Genomic DNA, 20,821 nt, shown 5'->3' with positions numbered 1-20,821 from the left:
AAGCACATTAATATTACTAATGACATTTTTTATTACATTTTTCTTTTGTTTTTATTTAATTTCTCTATGACTTTGCTTTTTTTTGTCTGTCAGATCCATCTGATTCTGAGAGAGATATATTAAAGTTTCCCATTATAATCCTACTATAATTTCCTCTATAAATGTCTAGAGTTTTTTCATTAGAGTAAAATTCGATTTTTTATTAGCTTTTAAAATGTGTAACAAGCATATTGAAACATAATTCACATACCATACAATTCACCCATTTAAAGTGCATACCTCGGGCTTCCCTGGTGGCACAGTGGTTGAGAGTCCACCTGCCGATGCAGGGGACACGGGTTCATGCCCCGGTCCGGGAAGATCCCACATGCCGTGGAGTGGCTGGGCCCGTGAGCCATGGCCGCTGAGCCTGTGCGTCCGGAGCCTGTGCTCCACAACGGGAGAGGCCACAACAGTGAGAGGCCCGCGTACAGCAAAAAAAAAAATAATAAAGTGCATACCTCAGTGTGTTTTTAGAGTATTCATAAAGTTGTGCAACTATCACTATGATCAATTTTAGAACATTTTTTATCACTCCATAAAGAAATCCCTTGCTCATTAGCCATCAATTTCTAATTACTAATACTTTGTATATTTAGCTACAATGTTGCAGGTTCATGTCTCTTAGGTCTTCTTTGTAAATTGTGATTTTTTTTTTTATATAATGTCTCTCTTTATCCTGATTAGCACTTTTAACCTTAATTCCACCTTATTTGATATTAATACTACTCCTTCCTTGCTTTTTTTCTTCTTGTAGTTTCTTGGAAATTTTTGCCTAACATTTATTTTCAAACTTTTTTTTTAAAATCACCTTTTATAAGTTGTTTTATAGATATGCAATTCTTATATATGTGGTGAGAATTTCTGACATTTGATGGTATTTATTTGTTTACACCTAATTAAATGCATAATTTACTGATTTTCTTTCTTCCAACTTGATTTATGATAATTATTCATTTTACATTGTTTTTTCTTATTTTTGCTATTTTGATCATGTTGAATATAAAATTTTTTTAACCTTTGTAGTTTGAAAGTTCTCTTCTACTTTCCCATTTCATTATTGCTTAGCTTCCCTTTCTTGTTACTAAAATTAGGTCCATGTGTTTTTTCATTATTTTAAAACAAAATATCACTTATTTCCTTACTAAGAATGTATCTTTTTCTCTAATTGCCATATCCCATTTGGAAGAGACCTTTAGAGTGCTGTTAGAACATTTTCTCCTTTCCCCCTCCCTACTGTTTCTCCCTAACCTCCTAACTCTTGGGTTTTGCTGAGATTGTTTAGTTACAGATTGTCAATAAAATTTACCTTGCAGTTGTCAATAGTTTCCCTTTCTCTCTATTTCAGTAATTTTTATTTACATTTATATTACAAATTTGCAAAAAATATCTGTCATTGACACACACACACACACACATACACCTGTGTGTGTGTGTGTTGCAAGGTTCATTGCTCCTTGATGTTTTTACTTTTCCCATTTTCTCTTACCAGGACTCCTCTGTTTCATTTGTTGTTTGGTTAAAGTGTTTTTTCAATTATTTTCCTCAGGTGTTTCACTGAGTCATATTGTTTCTGAATCTGCCAGATATCTTGGCTGGATAATGAATTCTTAGATTTAAATTCTCTCAGTATTCCACATATATTATTCCACCTTCATCTAGCTTACAGAATTGCAAATAAGAAGAACATTTTTTTTTTAAGTTTTTTGAAAATTACTTGTTCTTTCCTGCAACTTAAAAGATTTTATCTCTTGTATTTCAGGAATTTAACCAGATGTGCTTAGATTTTTGCGTGTGTGTATGTGTGTGTGTTTTCTTACCAGTCTTGGCTGGAGCTTGTGCCTTTTCTATCAGTTGATTCACAATCTTCTACAGTTCAGGGAAAATTCTATTATTGTTTTAGTTATAGTCCTTCCTCCATTGGTTTCTTTTTCTCTTTCTAGATCACACTGTTTCTAGAGATCATACATTTCACGAGTTGTCCTACTAAATCTGTTTATGGTCAACAGAAGGATCATAGACAAATATTTATAATACAAGGGGATATCTGGTATTTTACAAGAAAGGCACAAACATGTGCTCTTCTGTTTGAAAGCAAGGAGTACTAACTGATACTGTTGGAGTGTACTTTTATGATGTTCTGCTTTTTAGATATAGTTTCTGGGTAAAAAAGTACTCCCAGTACTCAGGATTTGGCATCATCTCCATTATGCCATGTTTCTAACTTAAAATTTTTGCCCTCTGTTTACTTTATTATTTTATTTAATTTATTTTTTTGTCCTGTGTATATTTTAAAGCATACCTTGGCATAGTCTCAAAATTACAAACTGTAAACTTAACCATCACAAATATTTTTGTGCCTGAAGTACTTACTACACTTATAATAATAAATATTCCTTTGGGTATTCAAGAACTAATCTTAAATATGTTAGAGGGTTTCCTCTAATGCTATGCTTAGCAAATTCTTTGTTAGCTCAAAGATGTTAAAACCCTGTTTTAAAAATCTGCATATGTGTCTTGCTATTTTTAATTATATAATAAAAATTTTTAAATATTAAGGAAAATTTAATTTAGTTCACCTACACTTAAAAATAAATATATGACTTATTCTGTGTTCTTTTTTGGAGAGGGACAGGATGCCACAAATGCAATAAAAGGAGGAGAATTAAATGCCTCTAAAATGGTAGAAAATTGCAGTTTAACCCTTCATAGATTAAGAGCAAAATTGATAAGACTCTTTCTTTTTACTATTATCCCAACAGTTTTACTTATTTAACTAAAGTACTCTAACTACAAACGTCTTATCTCACCTCACCAAGATGCAAATGAGACTGTATTGATAGCTCAGATTCAAAACAATTTCCCTTAAAATTACGATTTGGGCAGTGGGATTTCTTTCCAGGCTTTCTTCTTTGTTATTATTTAGACATATGTAATATTTACCCTTAAATCTCTGGATGCAGAGACTTTATTTATTTGTAGATTGGCATGGCACTAGAATTATATTCTTATAAAAGTGTCATCTGGGTTTCAAACATAGTTGAGAAACATCTTATCATCTTGCTAGATAAAATAATTTTTTCTTGACAAATACTGTATGCTGTCACTTATATATGGAATCTGAAAAAGCCAAACTCATAGAGAGTAGAATGGTGGTTACCTGGGGCTGGGGGAAATAGGGAAATGTTCTAACTTCCAGTTAGAAGATGACTAATTTCTGGAGATCTATTGCACTGCCTTGTGATTATAGTTAACAATTGTGCATTATACTTTGAAAGTTAAGAGCAGAGTTTGAATATTCTTACCACAACAAAAGAAATGGTAATTATGTGAAGTGATGGAGATGTAAACTAATGGTACGATGCTAATCATTTTGCAATATTTAAGTGTATCAAATCAACACATTGTGTACCTTAAACTTACACCATGTTATATCTCAATAAAGCTGGAAAAATAATTGTTTGTCTAAAAGGATAATTGTTTACTTAAAATGTTGAAATCTTTTGGACTTGAGATACTGTTGTGATTGAGTTATATTACTTAGATATTAGGTTGATGAAACCTAAGTAATTAATCAAAAAGTAATTATGGAGGTCCACAATTCACAGAAGTGATAAGCTGGTAGGTATTCAGCTCCTTGGTTGAAGTTTAAGCAACTTGAAGAAATACCTTCCGCTTTGGTATTTTCCCATGTTAGTGGAGACTGATACATTTGCTGGGTGATAAGGATGGTCTCTGGACCTAGAAAGACACAAATTTCCCTCTTTTATTAATAAATCTTCCCTCAGAGGATCCAGGACCCCATTCAATGCTATATCTTTCGTGTCATACCTTTCTCTATTCACTCAGTTCTCAATGAAGGCAACATTTCCCTTTCCAAGCATGGAGGCCAGATTTTTTTAAAAACAATTTTATAAAATAAGTAATTTTAGCCTTCCAATAATATTATTGATACAGCTGAAAACTAATATTCTGTTTCTTCATTTGTCCCACCCTCCTCAACCCATTATACTCAGTCTTTTGCCTCCACCTCCCCACTGAAATTGCTCTGTCAAAGGTCCCCGAAGTTCTGACCAATCCAATTTAAAGTTTTCTTCCTTGACCTCTCTGTGGCATTTGATAGCCATTGACTGCTCCTTGTAGCTCCTTTCTATAGACTTCAGTGATGCATTAATTCACCTGACATCCAGCTATTATTTATTGAGCGCCCATAAATGTCAGGCAGAATGTTAGGCATTGATGATATTTCAATGGGCAAGACATGCATTTTTCCCCCACGCAGATGTTTTACTCATTTAATACAGTGCACATTATCACACAATATTTATTACACAAGATCTAGTATTAGACTTCACTTTGAGACCTGGCTCTGCTACCTACAATTGGGTAAACATGGGCAAATTTCTTAACATTCCTCACCTTTAAAATGGGTGCAATTAAAAATATCCACTTGATAGGAATTTTTTAAATGTTAAAGTAATATACAAAAATGTTTGGCACACTGCTTGGTACTAATATCTCCATTCTTACTGGAACTACCTAATTCAATCAATATAACCTTATAGAGACACTGCAGCATCTCTTTGACTGCTATCTTTGACTCTGGTCTTGTCACACTTAAGTCCAACTTCTGCATTGCTGATTAATTAGCAGCTCATCCCACCACCCCTGCTCCACAGCCATTATACACTTACTACTTGCTCTTCCCTGATTCTGCTGGGCTCTTTCACCTCCCTGCTTCATTCATATTTCATTACTGTCCATCTGTTAGAGTGCTCCTTCCTTCCTTGTTGGCTTTTTGAACACCTACTTTTTCTTAATATTATCTTTCAAACTTTATCTCCCTGAGGAGAAAGTCAGACATTCTTTTTCCCATACTGTCATAGCTCCTGTATGCCTCTGTTATAGCCCAATCATCTGTAATTTAATTATCTGTGGGGGCCCATGAGAGAAAAGTTGTCTTGGTAGCTTTTGATGTGACACAACTGTAGCCTTAAAATTGATTCTAGATGAATGTTTAGTTTCTATGAATGAATACTTAGTCTCCATGTGCTGAGCATTATGCTAGTGATAGGTATGCAGACATATATGCCCTCAAGAGGTGCACAGTGTGAAGTTGGATAAGGGACAAAAGATTCATTCACTATTTCATTTTCAGTTAAAGGATGTCAGAATTTAAGCTATTCATTTTTTTGAAAGGATGAATTAATAGTAATTTAAAATTCCTTTAATTTACCTGCTAATGAAAGCAGTTTTATTGTAAGTTTTGCCTCTTTAAGAAATGTATTTTTATATACCCAAATGTCAAGCTTCTTGTGATAAGAGCAGATGAGCATTGTTTCTATGTTTCAGGTGATTTACTGGAAGTAGGGTGTTTGCATCAATTATAAGTGGAATCTTGGGAGTGAGACTGAGCTAAACTACTTTCTCTGTGCTTTCTAAATTTTGAGATGTTTAAAGTGCAAGTCTTGGGTATTGATTCATAGCATATTTGCAGAAGTTGAAGTGATCATTCCCTAGTTCTAATTTTTCAAGCTCTAAGAATTTTTTTATTTTCTCAGCTTGCACAGTTTAACAATTGTGAGACCAAAAATATTTATTAGTTAATTGAATACTGTGGTGTATATAGAATTGCCATGTATGGTATTTGCATATAATATTAAAAATAATTTAGTTTTTCTTTATTGATACAAGTCACTTTAGCACCCTGGTAGGCTTTAGCATTATCATTTGAGACTTAATAACCATTGTATCTTAGGTACAGAAGTGCTTTTTAAAGCAACAAGGATTGATAGACTGCTGTACTCACAAGTAGTTTTAATTTTGTTGCCTCTGGTGAATTTACTTACTTGTTATTTTCTGTATGATTCTTTGGGATTATGACATTTGGAAATAGGACATAAGCTTACTGTATTATATCTGTGTTCTTAATAACTGCGAGGGCATTTTTAATGTTATGAAAAATGCAAGTTAGAAGAAATTCTCTTTTTCTCGTCTGTGCATAAAGACCCTAAGTCCTTTAAGACACAACTCTGCAAAGTGTAGAAGCAATCCATGGAATATTTTCAGTGGCACGTGGAATTTTGTTGTTCAGCAAATATAGTCAGATTATAGGAATTTTTATTTATTCTGAACTTAGTTTTTAATAAGAATTTCATAATTAAAAATTAATAGCAGCAAATAATACTGCCATTGAAGGGACATAAGTTTAATTTGTATGTATTAGAAATTTTTAGTTACAGTATAGTGATGGTGATGTAAGGATTTTGTATAGAAAGACGTTTTAGTGAAGGGCTTTTCAGACAGCTAGTAATTAAACCAGGAGAGAATGGTTTATAATCCAAGAGAGAAGAGCAATTTAGGAGGAAGAGTTGATGAACACTATAAAACTAAAGGAAAAAAAAAAAAGTTAAGTAATATGACAAAACAGGATATATTGGTGTAAATAATTACAAAAGCAGTTTTAATGGAGCAGTTGGAGCCAAATTGCAGTGGATATCATCTATCTTGTTTTCTCTCTTTCACACCAGGGAACTAGTTAGAAAACTGCTATTATAATCAATTCTGCTGGCATTATTGTTAGTGAATGCAACATATGTTGAAGTTCAATCTTGTAACATTACAATGTGAGATGAGTAGTGATGTTTTTATCCTAGTTTTTATCCTAGTGACTTTCTCAGCTTCTCTTGAACATCAGATCTATGAAACTAAAATTAATGTGAAATGCTGCTTAATAACGGGACTGATTTTCACTTAAATTTTCTACTTCTCATTTCACATGGATTTTAAGAACTTCTTTGTCAAACTAACTTCTTAACTTGGCTTCCACAAATATTTAGACTCTATGGTAAGTTCTCAAAAAATATTTGATGTGTTTGGACTCTATTTTAAAACAATATTATTGACTCTGTTTTATCCCCTCACTTCTGGATGGGGAGAACTCATAGGGAATAATAAAGTAGGAGCAGCAAACTAAGCCATAGACAGCCCAGACTACTTTGCATTCTAACAGGACACTAACAAAGTGACCTGTCTTTTCCTGTCTGATTTTCAGGACCTCCTTATAAGATGAGATAGATAATGAAATAAAATATGAATATGTAAACTACATGTACTGATTTCAGCCAAAGTCAGAGAAGCACTAGGGTGACTCTACATAGAAGCTTTCTTTAGGATACAGACTCAACTCTTTTTATCTGTGCTGTACTCTTCCTCAAGGGTGGATCTAACTAGATTATGTGTGATTCTGCTTGTAATTACTATATAATGCATTGTGTGTGTGTGTGTGTCTGTTTATTTATTTATTTATTTATTATTATAACCATTATTATAAGGTAGATTTCCTTTTGCCATAGCATCTTGGAATAAGTATGAACCGAGAAAACTTAAAGACTTTTAACTCTGTCTGGTCAGATTCCTACTCTACTTTTGTCTGCTCTCATTTTTGTGAGTGAAAGAGTGAATGCAAATCATTCCACAGTTTTAATTCCTTGTTTTGTCTCTCACTTCCTGGGGTCTAGCTGACCTGCATGATTTTCTCAGAGATTACTAATTTAAGCACTTCTGTTTATGCAAGATAACCTGATGCCTTTCTCTGCTCATGTACCATAGATTCCCTCTCTGGTTATATTTCCTACTTAACAAGTGAATTGTGATAAGTAAAATAGTAATATTGAATGGACATAATAAACAACTTTATAATAGCCTCTTAAAATTCTTTAATGATGAGGGAAATTGTTAAGGAAAATATATTATTCATGATAATTACAGCAAATGGAGTATAGTATTGAAAAGAAAAGAGAACAGCTAGATTAGCAGCATTTAAAAACTTCATGCTGCAGGGTTTGAGGGGAGGGAGGAATGAATAGGTGGCACACAGAGGATTTTTAGGGCAGCAAAACTATTCTGTATGATACTATAATGGTGGGCACATGTTACTATACATTTGTCAAAACTCAAGTATATACAACACGAAGAATGAACCCTAATGTAAACTATGAACTTTGGGTGATAATGTTATGTCAGTGTAGGTTCATTGATTGTAACAAATGTACCACTGTAGTGCACAATATCAATAGTTGCCAGGGGAGGGGGTTATGTGTGTGGGGGGCAGGGGGTACATGGAAAATATCTTTATATTCTGCTCAGTTTTGCTATGAATCTAAAATTGCACTAATAAAGTCTATTTTAAAACAACAACAAAAAAGTTGATGCTCATTAACATCTTAGAAGCGTCCAGAAAATGAACGGAAATTTACTTTCTTTAACTCAAAATGAATGACTTAACCTATTTGGGAAATTTGTGTACCCAAGGGAAATACCTCTCTTGCTTCTCTCACTAGCTGCCTCTTCTGGTAAGCATTAAAAAAGCTGTGAATTCAATTATTTTTATTATACTTTATTAACATTTGCTTCCATTTACCTCTAGGTTTGAAGTTTGAGGAAATTCAAGAAAGATTTGGTGAGGAGTTCTTTAATATATGCTTTGATGAGAATGAGAGAGTCCTTCGAGCTGTAGGTGGCACGTTGCAGGACTTTTTTAATGGCTTTGATGCTTTGTTGGAACACATTAGAACTTCTTTTGGAAAACAGGCCACTCTGGAGTCACCATCATTCCTATGCAAAGAGCTCCCTGAAGGTAATCTTATGCTCCACTACTTCCACCCTCACCACATTGTGGGGTTTGCAATGCTTGGAATGATTAAGGCTGCAGGAAAGAAAATCTATCAGCTGGATGTAGAAGTGGACCAGGTTGCAAATGAGAAACTGTGCTCTGATGGTTCAAACCCAGGCAATTGTAGTGGTCTTACTTTCCTTATCAAACAATGTGAAAATACTAGTATCACGAAGAACCTTCCACAGGGAACCTCCCAAGTTCCTGCGGACCTCAGAATTAGCATCAACACCTTCTGCAGAGCCTTCCCTTTCCATTTGATGTTTGACCCCCACATGACAGTCCTTCAGCTGGGGGAAGGCCTAAGGAAGCAGCTGCGATGTGACACTCACAAAGTGCTCAGGTTTGAGGACTGCTTCGAGATTGTTTCTCCAAAGGTTAATGCCACCTTCGAAAGGGTTCTGCTGCGACTGTCCACGCCATTTGTGATTAGGACCAAGCCTGAGGCTTCTGGCACTGAGAATAAAGACAAGGTAAGTGGCTATGGACTTGATATGGGTGATGGGAACTAGGAGATTTACATAATTATTTTAGTAAATTACATGATGGCAGTACTTGTCATTATTTAGGCAAGATAACCTAGAGTGTCATTTAGAAAATTACTTGTCCCTGGATATATGTAAAAAGATTTGGCCTTATTCCCAGCCATTTTGCATAGTGTCTGCCTCTTTCATTAATTTATTTCATCATATAAAAAGAAAACATTTATTAATACTACCCATAGTAATTACAAAAATGATAAGACTCACTAAAAACTGGATACTGTAAACCCATGACTATTTCCACTGTTTGAACTCAAACTATGAGAGAAATAGTAAGACTGATTTCAACATTGTGGGGATCGCTTGCCTTATTCTTAAATATTGCATAAATATAGGTAAAAAGCTAGCTACATTTTGAATATGTTATGTTTTAAATTTCATAATCTAGGAACATCTGGTTTACATCCTATTACTTTCTTAATATGCAGAATAATGTATCAAGTGACTATCTCAAGACTTCTCTTCTAATTAAATTTTAGTATTGAAAAAGAGACATTTCTTTAGAACATGTTCACTTCTTGAGAGAAGACACTGGAATTATTCTTTTAAATTTAGGGAATATTAAAGCTATTGGTTTTGATTTATAGAAGTACAATATTTGGCTAGAAGTGTTTGAAGCATTTTTGGCCTTAGAATTGAAGTTAGTATTATTGAAAATGTGCCTGAAGTAGAATATATTATTACCAATGTTGATTGCTTTATATATTTTGTAGATTTGACAACAATTAATTCAATTTAAAGTTACTGCTTCAGATTTTTCCCCCTATATTTCATCTTGTATGTCTATTTAATTTGTATACCACAGTAAGAAATAGACACAGTGAAATGATGACTCAGATGTCAAGGCCCCCTGCCAGTTCCAATAATAAGCAACTGTGCTCATTGAGAAGATGCAATTATAATTTAAACATGTTAGTGGCAGTTTAAAAATAAAGCAATAGGCAGGATTTTTAGTTAGAATAGGGATGGAAATCCTCTCATTCTCTGTGCATTTCTGCTTATTCACCTGGGTTTGCCAGAATGGGACATTTGGGAGGCTACAGTTTAGCCCAAATAAAATTATAATCAATAAAGTAAAGTTATGGCATGGAATCTTAACCAGATGAGTAATATTTATGAATTGTTATGTTCCAAATTCCAAATTTATAGTTTCCTAAAACATGGAAAGAAGAGAATCAGGGTTAAAAATTATGATCCTGTTGATAAATTTGACCTTGATATTCATTATTTTTCCCATAATTGCTGGTCTTATTAATAACTCCATGTTATCTGAAGTTTCTAATTTTGTATTGGGCTTTGATAAGAAAGTTCTAATTTTCAATAATGTAAGATATTTATTCTTTAGTCTACAGTGAAGGCTTTCATTTTAATTTAACTATTTTAGCTCTGCACTTAATACCAATGGACTACCACCCCTGCCATCAAAAAGAAAAACAACAAAAACAAGAGCTAATCATACAGCTGAATGATGGTAAATCATTTGCAGAGTGAACTGTAATGCTTTTGCTAAACCATGATCTTTGTCATTTTGTGTTGTCAGTAGTGTTAACTATATAACTAGAGGTAGAACACTCTTGTAAGCAATTTGGTGAGGTAGCCATCATCCTAGTTTCAAAGAATTTACATCTTGATTCTGCAGTAATGAGTTATAAAGACATAAGTGTTTGTTACCAGAAGCAAAAATATCACTGAGAGGCATCTGATGCATTTTCAAAGAGAGGCAAAGGGGAATCTGAGTTTTCAACCATGAAAAGCTCATCCTTTTATCAATACTAAGTTAGAATAATTCTCTAACAAATTAGGCTGCCTACCTCGGAAAGTTATTTGTGAAGATTAAATGACACAATCCATGTAAAATTCTTATTATATCTTTGTTGAATAAATGTTCATTATTGTTACTTCTACCACTATTATTATTATTATTGTTCCTTTCCCCTTGTCACATTCCTCCTATCCTCTCTTCTTGCCTTATGGAAGTTAGTACCGGAAATCAGTAGGTTGAATAATTTTAGAGAAATATCAACTCTACCTAACATCTTCACAAAATACGACTTGGGTTTGTCTTCTTAATAATGACTAGAAGACCATTTGTCACAAATCCTGTAGGAGCTTTGTTTGAACCTGCTTTTTTATTTATAGGCTATCATTGTTTTAAAACCCCTAGTCTCTTTTTCAAATTCACTAAAGTTTGGAATCAAGTTTTTATTACCTGTGTCTATTAATATATTTTATGTTCACTTGTTACAGCACTTTGTTGTGTCAGTGGCTTCCAAAATAAAATGCACTGGTTAGCTTAGGCAAAACCTGAAACAGCAATGGATTTGAGAATCAATAAATGAGTTCCTTTAACATTTTTGTTTCCTTAGTAGCAATGTTTCAAAGAACATTGTGGAAGGAGTCCAGCATTTGAAATACATCATCCCTATGATACAGCAATGGCATGCTATTCATCTTCACTTTTGTTCTCAAGGTTAGAACTTAGGAAAAGCATAATAACAACAACACATTTCTTTTTCGATCCCCAGAAATATCATCACATTTTGCCTTATTAATTAGAAGCTGCAAAACAAATATCAGGAGATAATTTTAAAAGACTAAAGGAAGAATTAACCTCTGATTTTCTGTGGTCAAATCAGTTTCCAAAATGCTCCTTTATCTTTTCTAGACATGTGCCCATTATTTTTCTGACATGGTGATTGAAAAGTTTAAAATATATTTATTAATCTTACCAATCCATGATGACGCTGTTGAGAGACAAATTTCATCCAGTTGTTAAGAATACATTATTTGACTTCAACTTAAAATTAATTTAATTTGGGAAAATGTGAGCATTCCTTCTCTGTTCAGATCATAATATTCTATTAGAGAATTTCAAACACTGAACAATATTTTAGTGATGGACAAAATGACACTAGGACTTTTTCTATAAATGAGCACTATAGAACATAGATGTACAATAACTTCGATCAAAATTATCTGGAGTTTTCTTTGCTCTTATAATTATAAATGAGATATTTAATTTTAATTTTTAATGTTTATTTTCTCTAGAATTTCTCCCTGACCATAAACTACCTTTTAAAGTGGGTTAGACAAATTTAGATTTTTTTAAATTGAAGTATAGTTGATTTACAGTATTATATTGGTTTTAGGTGTACAGCATAGTGATTCAGTATTTTTACGATTATACGCCATTAAAAGTTATTACAAGGTAATGGCTATAATTCCCTGTGCTATAAAATATATCCTTGGTGCTTATCTATTTTATACATAGTAGTTTGTATCTCTTAATCCCGTACCCCCAATTTGCCACTCCTCTTTCCCTCTCCCATTTGGTAACCACTAGTTTCTTTTCCTTCTGTGTGAGTCTATTTTCATTTGCATATACATTTGTTTGTAGTATTTTTTAGACTCCACATATAAGAGTTATGTAGTATTTGTCTTTCTTTGTCTGACTTATTTCACTAAGCATAATATTCTCTAGGTCCATCCACATTGCTGCAAATGACAGAATTTTATTTTATTTTTAAATGGCTGAGTAATATTCCACTGTATATATCTTCTTTATCCATTCTTCTATTCATGGGCACTTGAGCTGCTTCCATACCTTAGCTATTGTAAATTGTGCTGCTATGAACATTGGGGTGCATGTATCTGTTCAAATTAGTGTTTTCATTTTTATATACTTAGGAGTGGAATTGTGGATCATATGATAATTCTACTTTTAGTTTTTTGAGCAACCTCCAGACTGTTTTCCATAGTGGTTGCACCAATTTACATTACCACCAATGGTTTACAATGGTTCCCTTTTCTCCACATCCTCTCCAAAATTTGTTATTTGTAGACTTTTTGATGATAGCCATTCTGATAGGTGTGAGGTGATATCTTGCTGTCATTTTGATTTGCATTTCTCTAATAAGTAGTGACATTGAGCATCTGTTCATGTTCCATTGGCCATCTGTATGTCTTCTCAGAAAAAATGTCTTTTCAGGTTTTCTGCCCAGTTTTTCATTGGGCTGCTTGTTTCTTAGATACTGAGATGTATGAGCTGTCTATATATTTTAGATATTAACCCCTTGATGGTCATATAATTTGCAAATATTTCCTCTAATTCCGTAGGTCGTATTTTCATTTTGTTGATGGTTTCCTTTGCTGTACAAAAAATTTTAAGTTTTATTAGGTCCCATTTGTTTATTTTTGCTTTTATTTCTTTGGTCTTAGGGAACAGATACAGAAAAATACTGCTCGATTTATGTCAGTGTTCTGCCTATGTTTTCTTCTAGGAGTTTTATGGTTTCCAGTCTCACATTTAGGTCTTTAATTCATTTTTGGAGTTTATTTTTGTATATGGTATGAGGAAATGTTCTAAAGTCATTGTTTTACATGTTTTTTCAACACCAACTTGTTGAAGAGTCTGTCTTTTCTCCATTGTATATTCTTACCTCCTTTGTCATAGATTGATTGACTGTCATAGTGTGGGTTTATTTCTGGGCTCTCTATTCTATTCAGTTGATCTATGTGTCTGTTTTTGTGCTAGTAGTATGCTGTTTTGACTACTGTAGCTTTGTAGTATAATCTGAAGCCTGGGAGGGTGATATCTCCAGGTCTGTTCTTTATTTCTAAAGATTGCCTTGGCAATTTGGGGTCTTTTTTGGTTCCACATGAATTTTAGAATCATTTGTTCTAATTCTGTGAAAATATCATAGGTATTTTGTTAGGGATTATGTTAAATCTGTAGATTGCTTTGGGTAGTATGGCCATTTTAACAATATTAATTCTTCTAATCCAAGAGCATGGGATATCGTTCCACTTCTTTGTATCATCTTCAGTTTCCTTCATTAATGTTTAATAGTTTTCAGACTATAAGTTGTTCAGCTCCTTGGTTAAGTTTATTCCTAGCTATTTTATTCTTTTTGCTGCAATTTTAAGTGGGATTTTTTTTTTTAACTTTCTCTTTCTGATCTTTCATTGTTAGTGTATATAATGCAACAGATTTCGATATGTTGCTCTTGTATCCTGTAACTTTGCTGAGTTTATTAGTTCTAATAGTTTTTAGATGGAGTCTTAAGGGTGTTCTATGTAAAGAATCATATCATATGCAAATAGGGACAGTTTTAATTTTTTACCTTCTAATTTGCATTCCTTTTATTTATTTTCCTTGTCTGATTGTGTCACTAGGACTTCTGATACTGTGTTAAATAGAAGTGGTCAGAGTGGGCATCCTTGTCTTTTTCCTGAATTGTTCCCATAGGTTTTGAAGTGTTGTGTTTCCATTGTCCTTTGTCTTGAGCTATCTTTTTACTTCCTCTTAGATTTCTTCATTGACCTAGTAGCTTTTTAGTTACATGTTGTTTAATCTCTACATGTTTGTGTTTTTCCCATTTTTCTTCCTGTAGTTGATTTCTAGTTTCATACCTTTATGGTCAGAAAAAATTACTTGATATAATTTCTATTCTTAAATTTGTTGAGACTGGTTTTGTGGCCTAGCCTGTGATCTATCCTGGAGAACATTCCATGTTCACTTGAAAAGAGTGTGTATTCTGCTGTTTTTGGATGTAATGTCCTATAGTTATAGAGTCCAAATGGCCTAGTGTGTCATTTAAGAACACTTTTTCCTTATTGATTTTCCATCTAGATGATCTGTCTATTGATGTCAGGGGGGTGTTAAGGTGCCCTACTCTTATTGTATTATTGTCAATTTCTCCTTTTTATGACTGTTAGTATTTGCTTTCTATATTTAGGTGTTCCTGTATTGGGTGCATATATGTTAATGAGTGTAATATCCTCTTCTTGCATCAATCCCATTATCATTATATAATGCACTTCTTTGTCTTTTATTATAGCCCTTGTTTTAAGTCTATTTTGTCTGATATGAGTATTGCCATCCCTGCTTCCTTGTCATTTCCATTTACATGAAATAACTTTTTCACTTCCAGTTCACTGTGTGTCTTTCACCCTGAAGTGTCTATTGTAGGCAGTATATTGAAGAATCTCGTTTTCAATCCAGTCAGCCACCCTGTGTCTTTTGAATGGAGGTTTTAGACCATTGATACATAAAGTAGTTGTTGATAGTATGTAATTATTGCTATTTTATTACTTGTTTTTTGGTTGTTTTTGTAGTTCTTCCTTGTTCATTTCTTCTGTTTGTTTCTTCCCTTGTTGTTTGATGATTTTTTTTTAGCAACATGCTTGTGTTTCTTTTTGATTTTGGTATATGTAATTGTAGGTTTTTAATTTGTTGTTATCATGAGATTCACATATATTAACCAATAATTATATTTACTTGTTTTAAACTGGTAGTCATTTAAGCTCAAACACATTTTTAAAAATCTACATTTTTTTATTCCCTTCCCCCAATTTTGTGTTTTTTATGTCACATTTTACACCTTCATGCTTATCCCTTAACTGCTTATTGTAGTTATAGTTGCTTTTACAATTTTTTGTCTTTTAATCTAAATACTGGCTTATTTAAGTGGTTGATCTTCAATCTGTACAGTATATTTGTCTTTCCTAGTGGAAATCCCTTTCCTATAGATTCTTTCTTTTCCATTTAGGGAATACCCTTCAAATTTTTTTTAGGGTAAGTTTAGTATTGATGAATTCTTTTAGTTTTTGCTTTTATATGAAGTTTTTTTTTTTTTTTTTCAATTTCTCCAATTCTAAATGATAATCTTGCTGGGTAGAGTATCCCAGGTTGCAGATTTTTCCCTTTCAGGACTTTGAATATATCCTGCTACACCTTATGGTCTTTAAAATTTATGCAGAGAAATTAGCTGATAGACTTATGAGGGTTTCATTGTATATAATTCTTTGTTTTTCTCTTGCTGTCTTTGGAATTCTCTATCTTTAACTTTTGCTATTTTAATTATGATATGTCTTGGTGTAGATCTCTTTGGGTTCAGCGTGTTTGGAACTCTCTGTGATTCCTGTATCTGGATGTCTGTTTCCTTCTTTAGGTTTGGGAAGTTTTCAGCCATAATTTCTTCAAATACATTTTCAATCCCCTTCTCCCTCTTTTCCTTTTCTGGACACCTGTAATGCAAATTTTGGAATGCTTAATGTTATTTTAAAGATCTCTTAAATTGATTTTTTTTTTTTGGTTTAGTTTTTCTCTCTGCTGTTCTCATTGGGTGATTTCTATTATTCTATTTTCCAGATCACTTATGTGTTCTTCTGTATCAATTAGTCTGCTACTCATTCTTGTAGTGTGTTTTTTATTTCAGCTATTGAATTATTCATTTCTGATTGGGTCTTTTTATATTTCCTAGTTCCTTGTTTAGAAAATTTCTTCTCCTTAATACAGTTAACATTTTTATTACCAATGTTTTGAATTTTTTATCTGGTGAATTGTTTATTTCTGTTTCATTATTTATTTTTTCAATGGTTTTCTCTTGCTCTTTCAATTGAGAGTAGTTCCTCTGCCTTTTCATTTTAGTTAACTTTCTCTACTTCTATGAATTTAGTTGAAACAGTTACCTATTTCAGTCTTGAAGGGATTTAGGGATTTTCTTATGTGGAATCATCTCTATGCAGACTATGTGTGCCCAAGGCCTTTGATGGGAGGGCTGGACTTGACATGGACAACAATTACGTCTTTCCTCAGTGTGTGCTGGTAACTATCGCCTTGACAGTGGATGGGGATCCAGGTAGAGGGGCTAGAGCCAGCACTGGACATGAGGTGGGACTTCTTCTCTGCTCAGTGGCCATCACTGCCCTGTCAGAGGTGGGGGTCTGATCTCAAGTTCCTGGAGCAGAAGCCCTGAGGGTTGACCTTGAGCTGGCTCTGTTCCTTTTAAGTGTTTATTTTTTCCCTCTCTCTGCCCAGGGACTTTTGCCTCAGAGGAGCCGAAGTAGTAGGGTCCAGGGGCAGAGGTCTGATGCGCAGCATGTGTAGGTGTCTACAGCTCTACTGAGATGCAGCCTTAGCTGCAAACCCCCTTTGTCACTCACAGGTGGTCATTGTCCTCTGCTTACACCACCCCCATCCTGTGTAAAGCTTCTCTCCTGGGCTGATGGGGTCCTGGGTAGATTCCTGGTGTGTGCTGGAAGGTTAGCTGTGGTTGAGTGGAGGCCATCAGATACCTGGGCTGCTTCTGAGGTGCTGCTTGAGTAAGTGCCAAAATGGCCACCTCTGCCCCACCTGAGCTCCCCCTGGGACTGGGTTGCCTCTGTGTCCCATGGTCAAGTCTCCTCTGGTCCTTCCCACCTTAGATGCAGTGCCATGGCATGGCATGGAGTAAGTGGGGCTGGGTGTTCACTTGACTCATGCTGGGGCATGCTGAGAGGCAGTTGCAGGATCCCCAGCAGCTGCCAGAGCAGACCTGTCTCTGACCTGCCTCTGGGGCTAGCCAGCATATGTTCACTTTTCAGGAGCTGAGTCCAGTCTTTTCCCTACCCTTCTATTTGTTGCAGTGGACCTCCAACTATACAAGGGGGTGTGTCTTCTCCACATAGGCCCCAGGACTGGAACGCCCAGTCTGTGGCTCTGCCTGCTCACCCCCCAGGGTACTCACCTGAGTGTTTGTTCAAGTAATTGCCTTTTCCTCTGAGTTCCCTCTCAAGCGTACAGGTCCCAACCCAATTGCTATTCTTCCCTTCCTACCCAATTACATGTTTCTTGCTTACAGTCTTGGTTGAACAGGAGTCTTTCTTCTAGTTTCCAGTTAGTTTTCAGTGAGAATTGGTCCACATATATATTTACTTTAGATGTGTTTGTGGGGAGAGGTGAACTCCACATCCTCTTACTCTGTCATCTTGATCTCACTGCTTCCAAATTGAGATTCTGATGCAGATATTACTGAGGTTCATGCTGGCTTTCTTTCTTGATTTTTTTTAATGCCTGTAATGTTAAAATTACTGTAGAGTAAGTGTTATGTTACTGTACAGTTACTGTATTCTGTATATATAAAGGACAGGGTAGATGATTACATGGTCAATAATATATTCCTTACAGTAATCCTCATGTTTAAAGTATACATTTTGGCATGTTTTTATTTTTGTTAGCAGGAAAGACTGCAACTCTGAACTTACAAAAGAAAGTGACCCTACTGTAGATCAGACATTATTTAGTTCTAGTGTAGGTTCTGATGAGTGGGAAATTAGCCCCTTTCATTAAAACTTGTTCAGAATCTTTCTTTAATTGTTCCTCTTATATTTAACTTAGAATCATTTTTTTTAGCTGGTAGCTTTCAGATTCAGTAAATTAAAATCTGAAGAGCTATTTTGAGTGTGTTGTCTACCTCCCAATTTTTAATGGTGCTCTCTTTATTTTTATTAACATTTTTTATAAGTAAACAGTGCAATTATTTTTAGTAAATGTACATAATTGTGCAACTATCACAACAATTAAGTTTTAGAACACTTTATCACCCCAAAGTATCCTGTGCCCATTTGCAGTCAATCCCTGCTCTAACTCCCAACCCCAGGCAACCACTGGTCTACTTTCATCTCTATAAGATATCATTTCTAATAAATATATCATACAAATATGTAGTCTTTTTTTGGTCTGGCATAATGTTTTTGTTTTTTTTTCGGTACGCGGGCCTCTCACTGCTGCGGCCTCCCCCGCTGCGGAGCACAGGCTCCGAACGCGCAGGCTCAGCGGCCATGGCCCATGGGCCCAGCCACTCCGCGGCACACGGGGTCCTCCCGGACCAGGGCACGAACCCGCATCCCCTGCATCAGCAGGTGGACTCTCAACCACTGCACCACCAGGGAAACCCTGGCATAATGTTTTTGAGGTTTATTCATGTCATAGCATGTATGAACAATTTGTCCCTCTTTGGTACTGAACAGTATTCCATTGCATAGATATACAACACTTTGTTTACCCATTTATTAGTTGATAGACACTGGATTGTTTTCACATTTTGGCTATTATGAATACTGTTGCAATGCATGCAAGAGTTTTTCTTCCATACATTTACATTCTCTTGGGACAATTCCTAGGAGAGGAATTACTATGTCATATGATAAGTATATGTTTAACTTTTTAAAGAAATTTCTACACTGTTTAACAAAGAGGCTGTGCCATTTCACATTTGAACAGCAATGTATGGGGGTTTAAGTTTCTTCACATCCTCACCAACTCTTCATATTGTCACTCTTTTTGATCATAAGCATCCTATTGGGTGCTGAGTGATGGGTGTTTAATGTACATTTCCCCAATGATTAATGATGTTAAGCATCTTTTCTTGTGCTTATTAGCTAGTGGTATATTTTATTGTGGTTGTATGTCTAGTCAAATATTTTGTTAATTTTTTTTTTTTTTTTTTTTGTGGTACGCAGGCCTCTCACTGTTGTGGCCTCTCCCGTTGCGGAGCACAGGCTCCGGACGCATGGGCTCAGCAGCGGCGGCTTACTGGCCTAGCCACTCCGTGGCATGTGGGATCTTCCCAGACCGGGGAACAAACCCGTGTCACCTGCATTGGCAGGCAGACTCTCAACCACCAGGGAAGCCCTTTTGTTCATTTTTAATTGTGGTTTTTGTCTCCCTATTATTGAATTGTATTTTTTTTTGAGAGTGTACAATTTTATTTCATTTTATTTATTTTTTAACATCTTTATTGGAGTATAACTGCTTTACATTGTTCTGTTAGTTGCTGCTGTATAACGAAGTGAACCAGCTATACGTATACATATATACCCATATCCCCTCCGTCTGGCGTTTCCCTTCCACCCTCCCTATCCCACCCCTCTAGGTGGTCACAAAGCATGAGCTGATCTCCCTGTGCTATGTGGCTGCTTCCCACTAGCTATCTGTTTTATATTTGGTAGTGTATATATGTCAATGCCACTCTCTCACTTCGTCTCAGCTTAACCTTCCCCCTCGCCATGTCCTCAGGTACATTCTCTACATCTACATCTTTATCCCTGTCCTGCCCCTAGGTTCATCAGAACCGTTTTTTTTTTTTTTAGATTCCATATATATGAGTTAGGATATGATATTTGTTTTTCACTTTCTGATGTACTTCACTCTGTATGACAGACTCTAGGTCCATCCACCTCACTATAAATAACTCAATTTCATTTCTTTGTATGGCTAAGTAATATTCCATTGTATATATGTGCCACATCTTCTTTATCCATTCACCTGTCGATGAACACTTACACTGCTTCCATGACCTGGCTATTGTAAATAGTGCTACAATGAACACTATGGTACATGACTCTTTTTGAATTATGGTTTTCTCAGTGGGATTACTGGGATGTGTGGTAGTTCTATTTTTCGTTGTTTAAGGAACCTCCATATTGTTCTCCATAGTGGCTATATCAATTTACATTCCCACCAACAGTGCAAGAGTGTTCCCTTTTCTACACACCCTCTCCAGCATTTATTGTTTGTAGAGTTTTTGATGATGGCCGTTCTGACTGGTGTGAGGTGATACTTCATTGTAGTTTTCATTTGCATTTCTCTAATGATTAGTGATGTTGAACTTCCTTTAATGTGTTTGTTGGCAATCTGTATACCTTCTTTGGAGAAATGTCTATTTAGGTGTTCTGCCCATTTTTGGATTGGCTTTCTGTTTTTTTGATATTGAGCTTCACGAGTTGCTTGTAAATTTTGGAG

General features: G+C 35.0%; 1 protein-coding gene across 2 annotated transcripts in view; it reads left to right on the top strand.

Moving 5' to 3' along the window:
* The window catches only part of GUCY1A2 (guanylate cyclase 1 soluble subunit alpha 2), a 431,189-nt gene that overhangs the window by 72,055 nt on the left and 338,313 nt on the right, over nucleotides 1-20,821 (top strand). For both annotated transcript variants that reach the window (XM_027095676.1, XM_027095675.1), the window contains exon 4: nucleotides 8,468-9,186. In XM_027095676.1, the coding sequence (XP_026951477.1) occupies nucleotides 8,468-9,186 (719 nt within the window). The remainder of the gene's footprint in view (nucleotides 1-8,467; nucleotides 9,187-20,821) is intronic.

Source organism: Aethalodelphis obliquidens, unplaced genomic scaffold (assembly GCF_003676395.1).
Source record: "Aethalodelphis obliquidens isolate GAN/ISIS:26980383/991018 unplaced genomic scaffold, ASM367639v1 scaffold93, whole genome shotgun sequence".
Lineage (NCBI taxonomy): Eukaryota > Metazoa > Chordata > Mammalia > Artiodactyla > Delphinidae > Aethalodelphis > Aethalodelphis obliquidens.
Note: the sequence above shows the minus strand (reverse complement) of the source record. Positions and strands in the feature narration are given on the sequence as shown.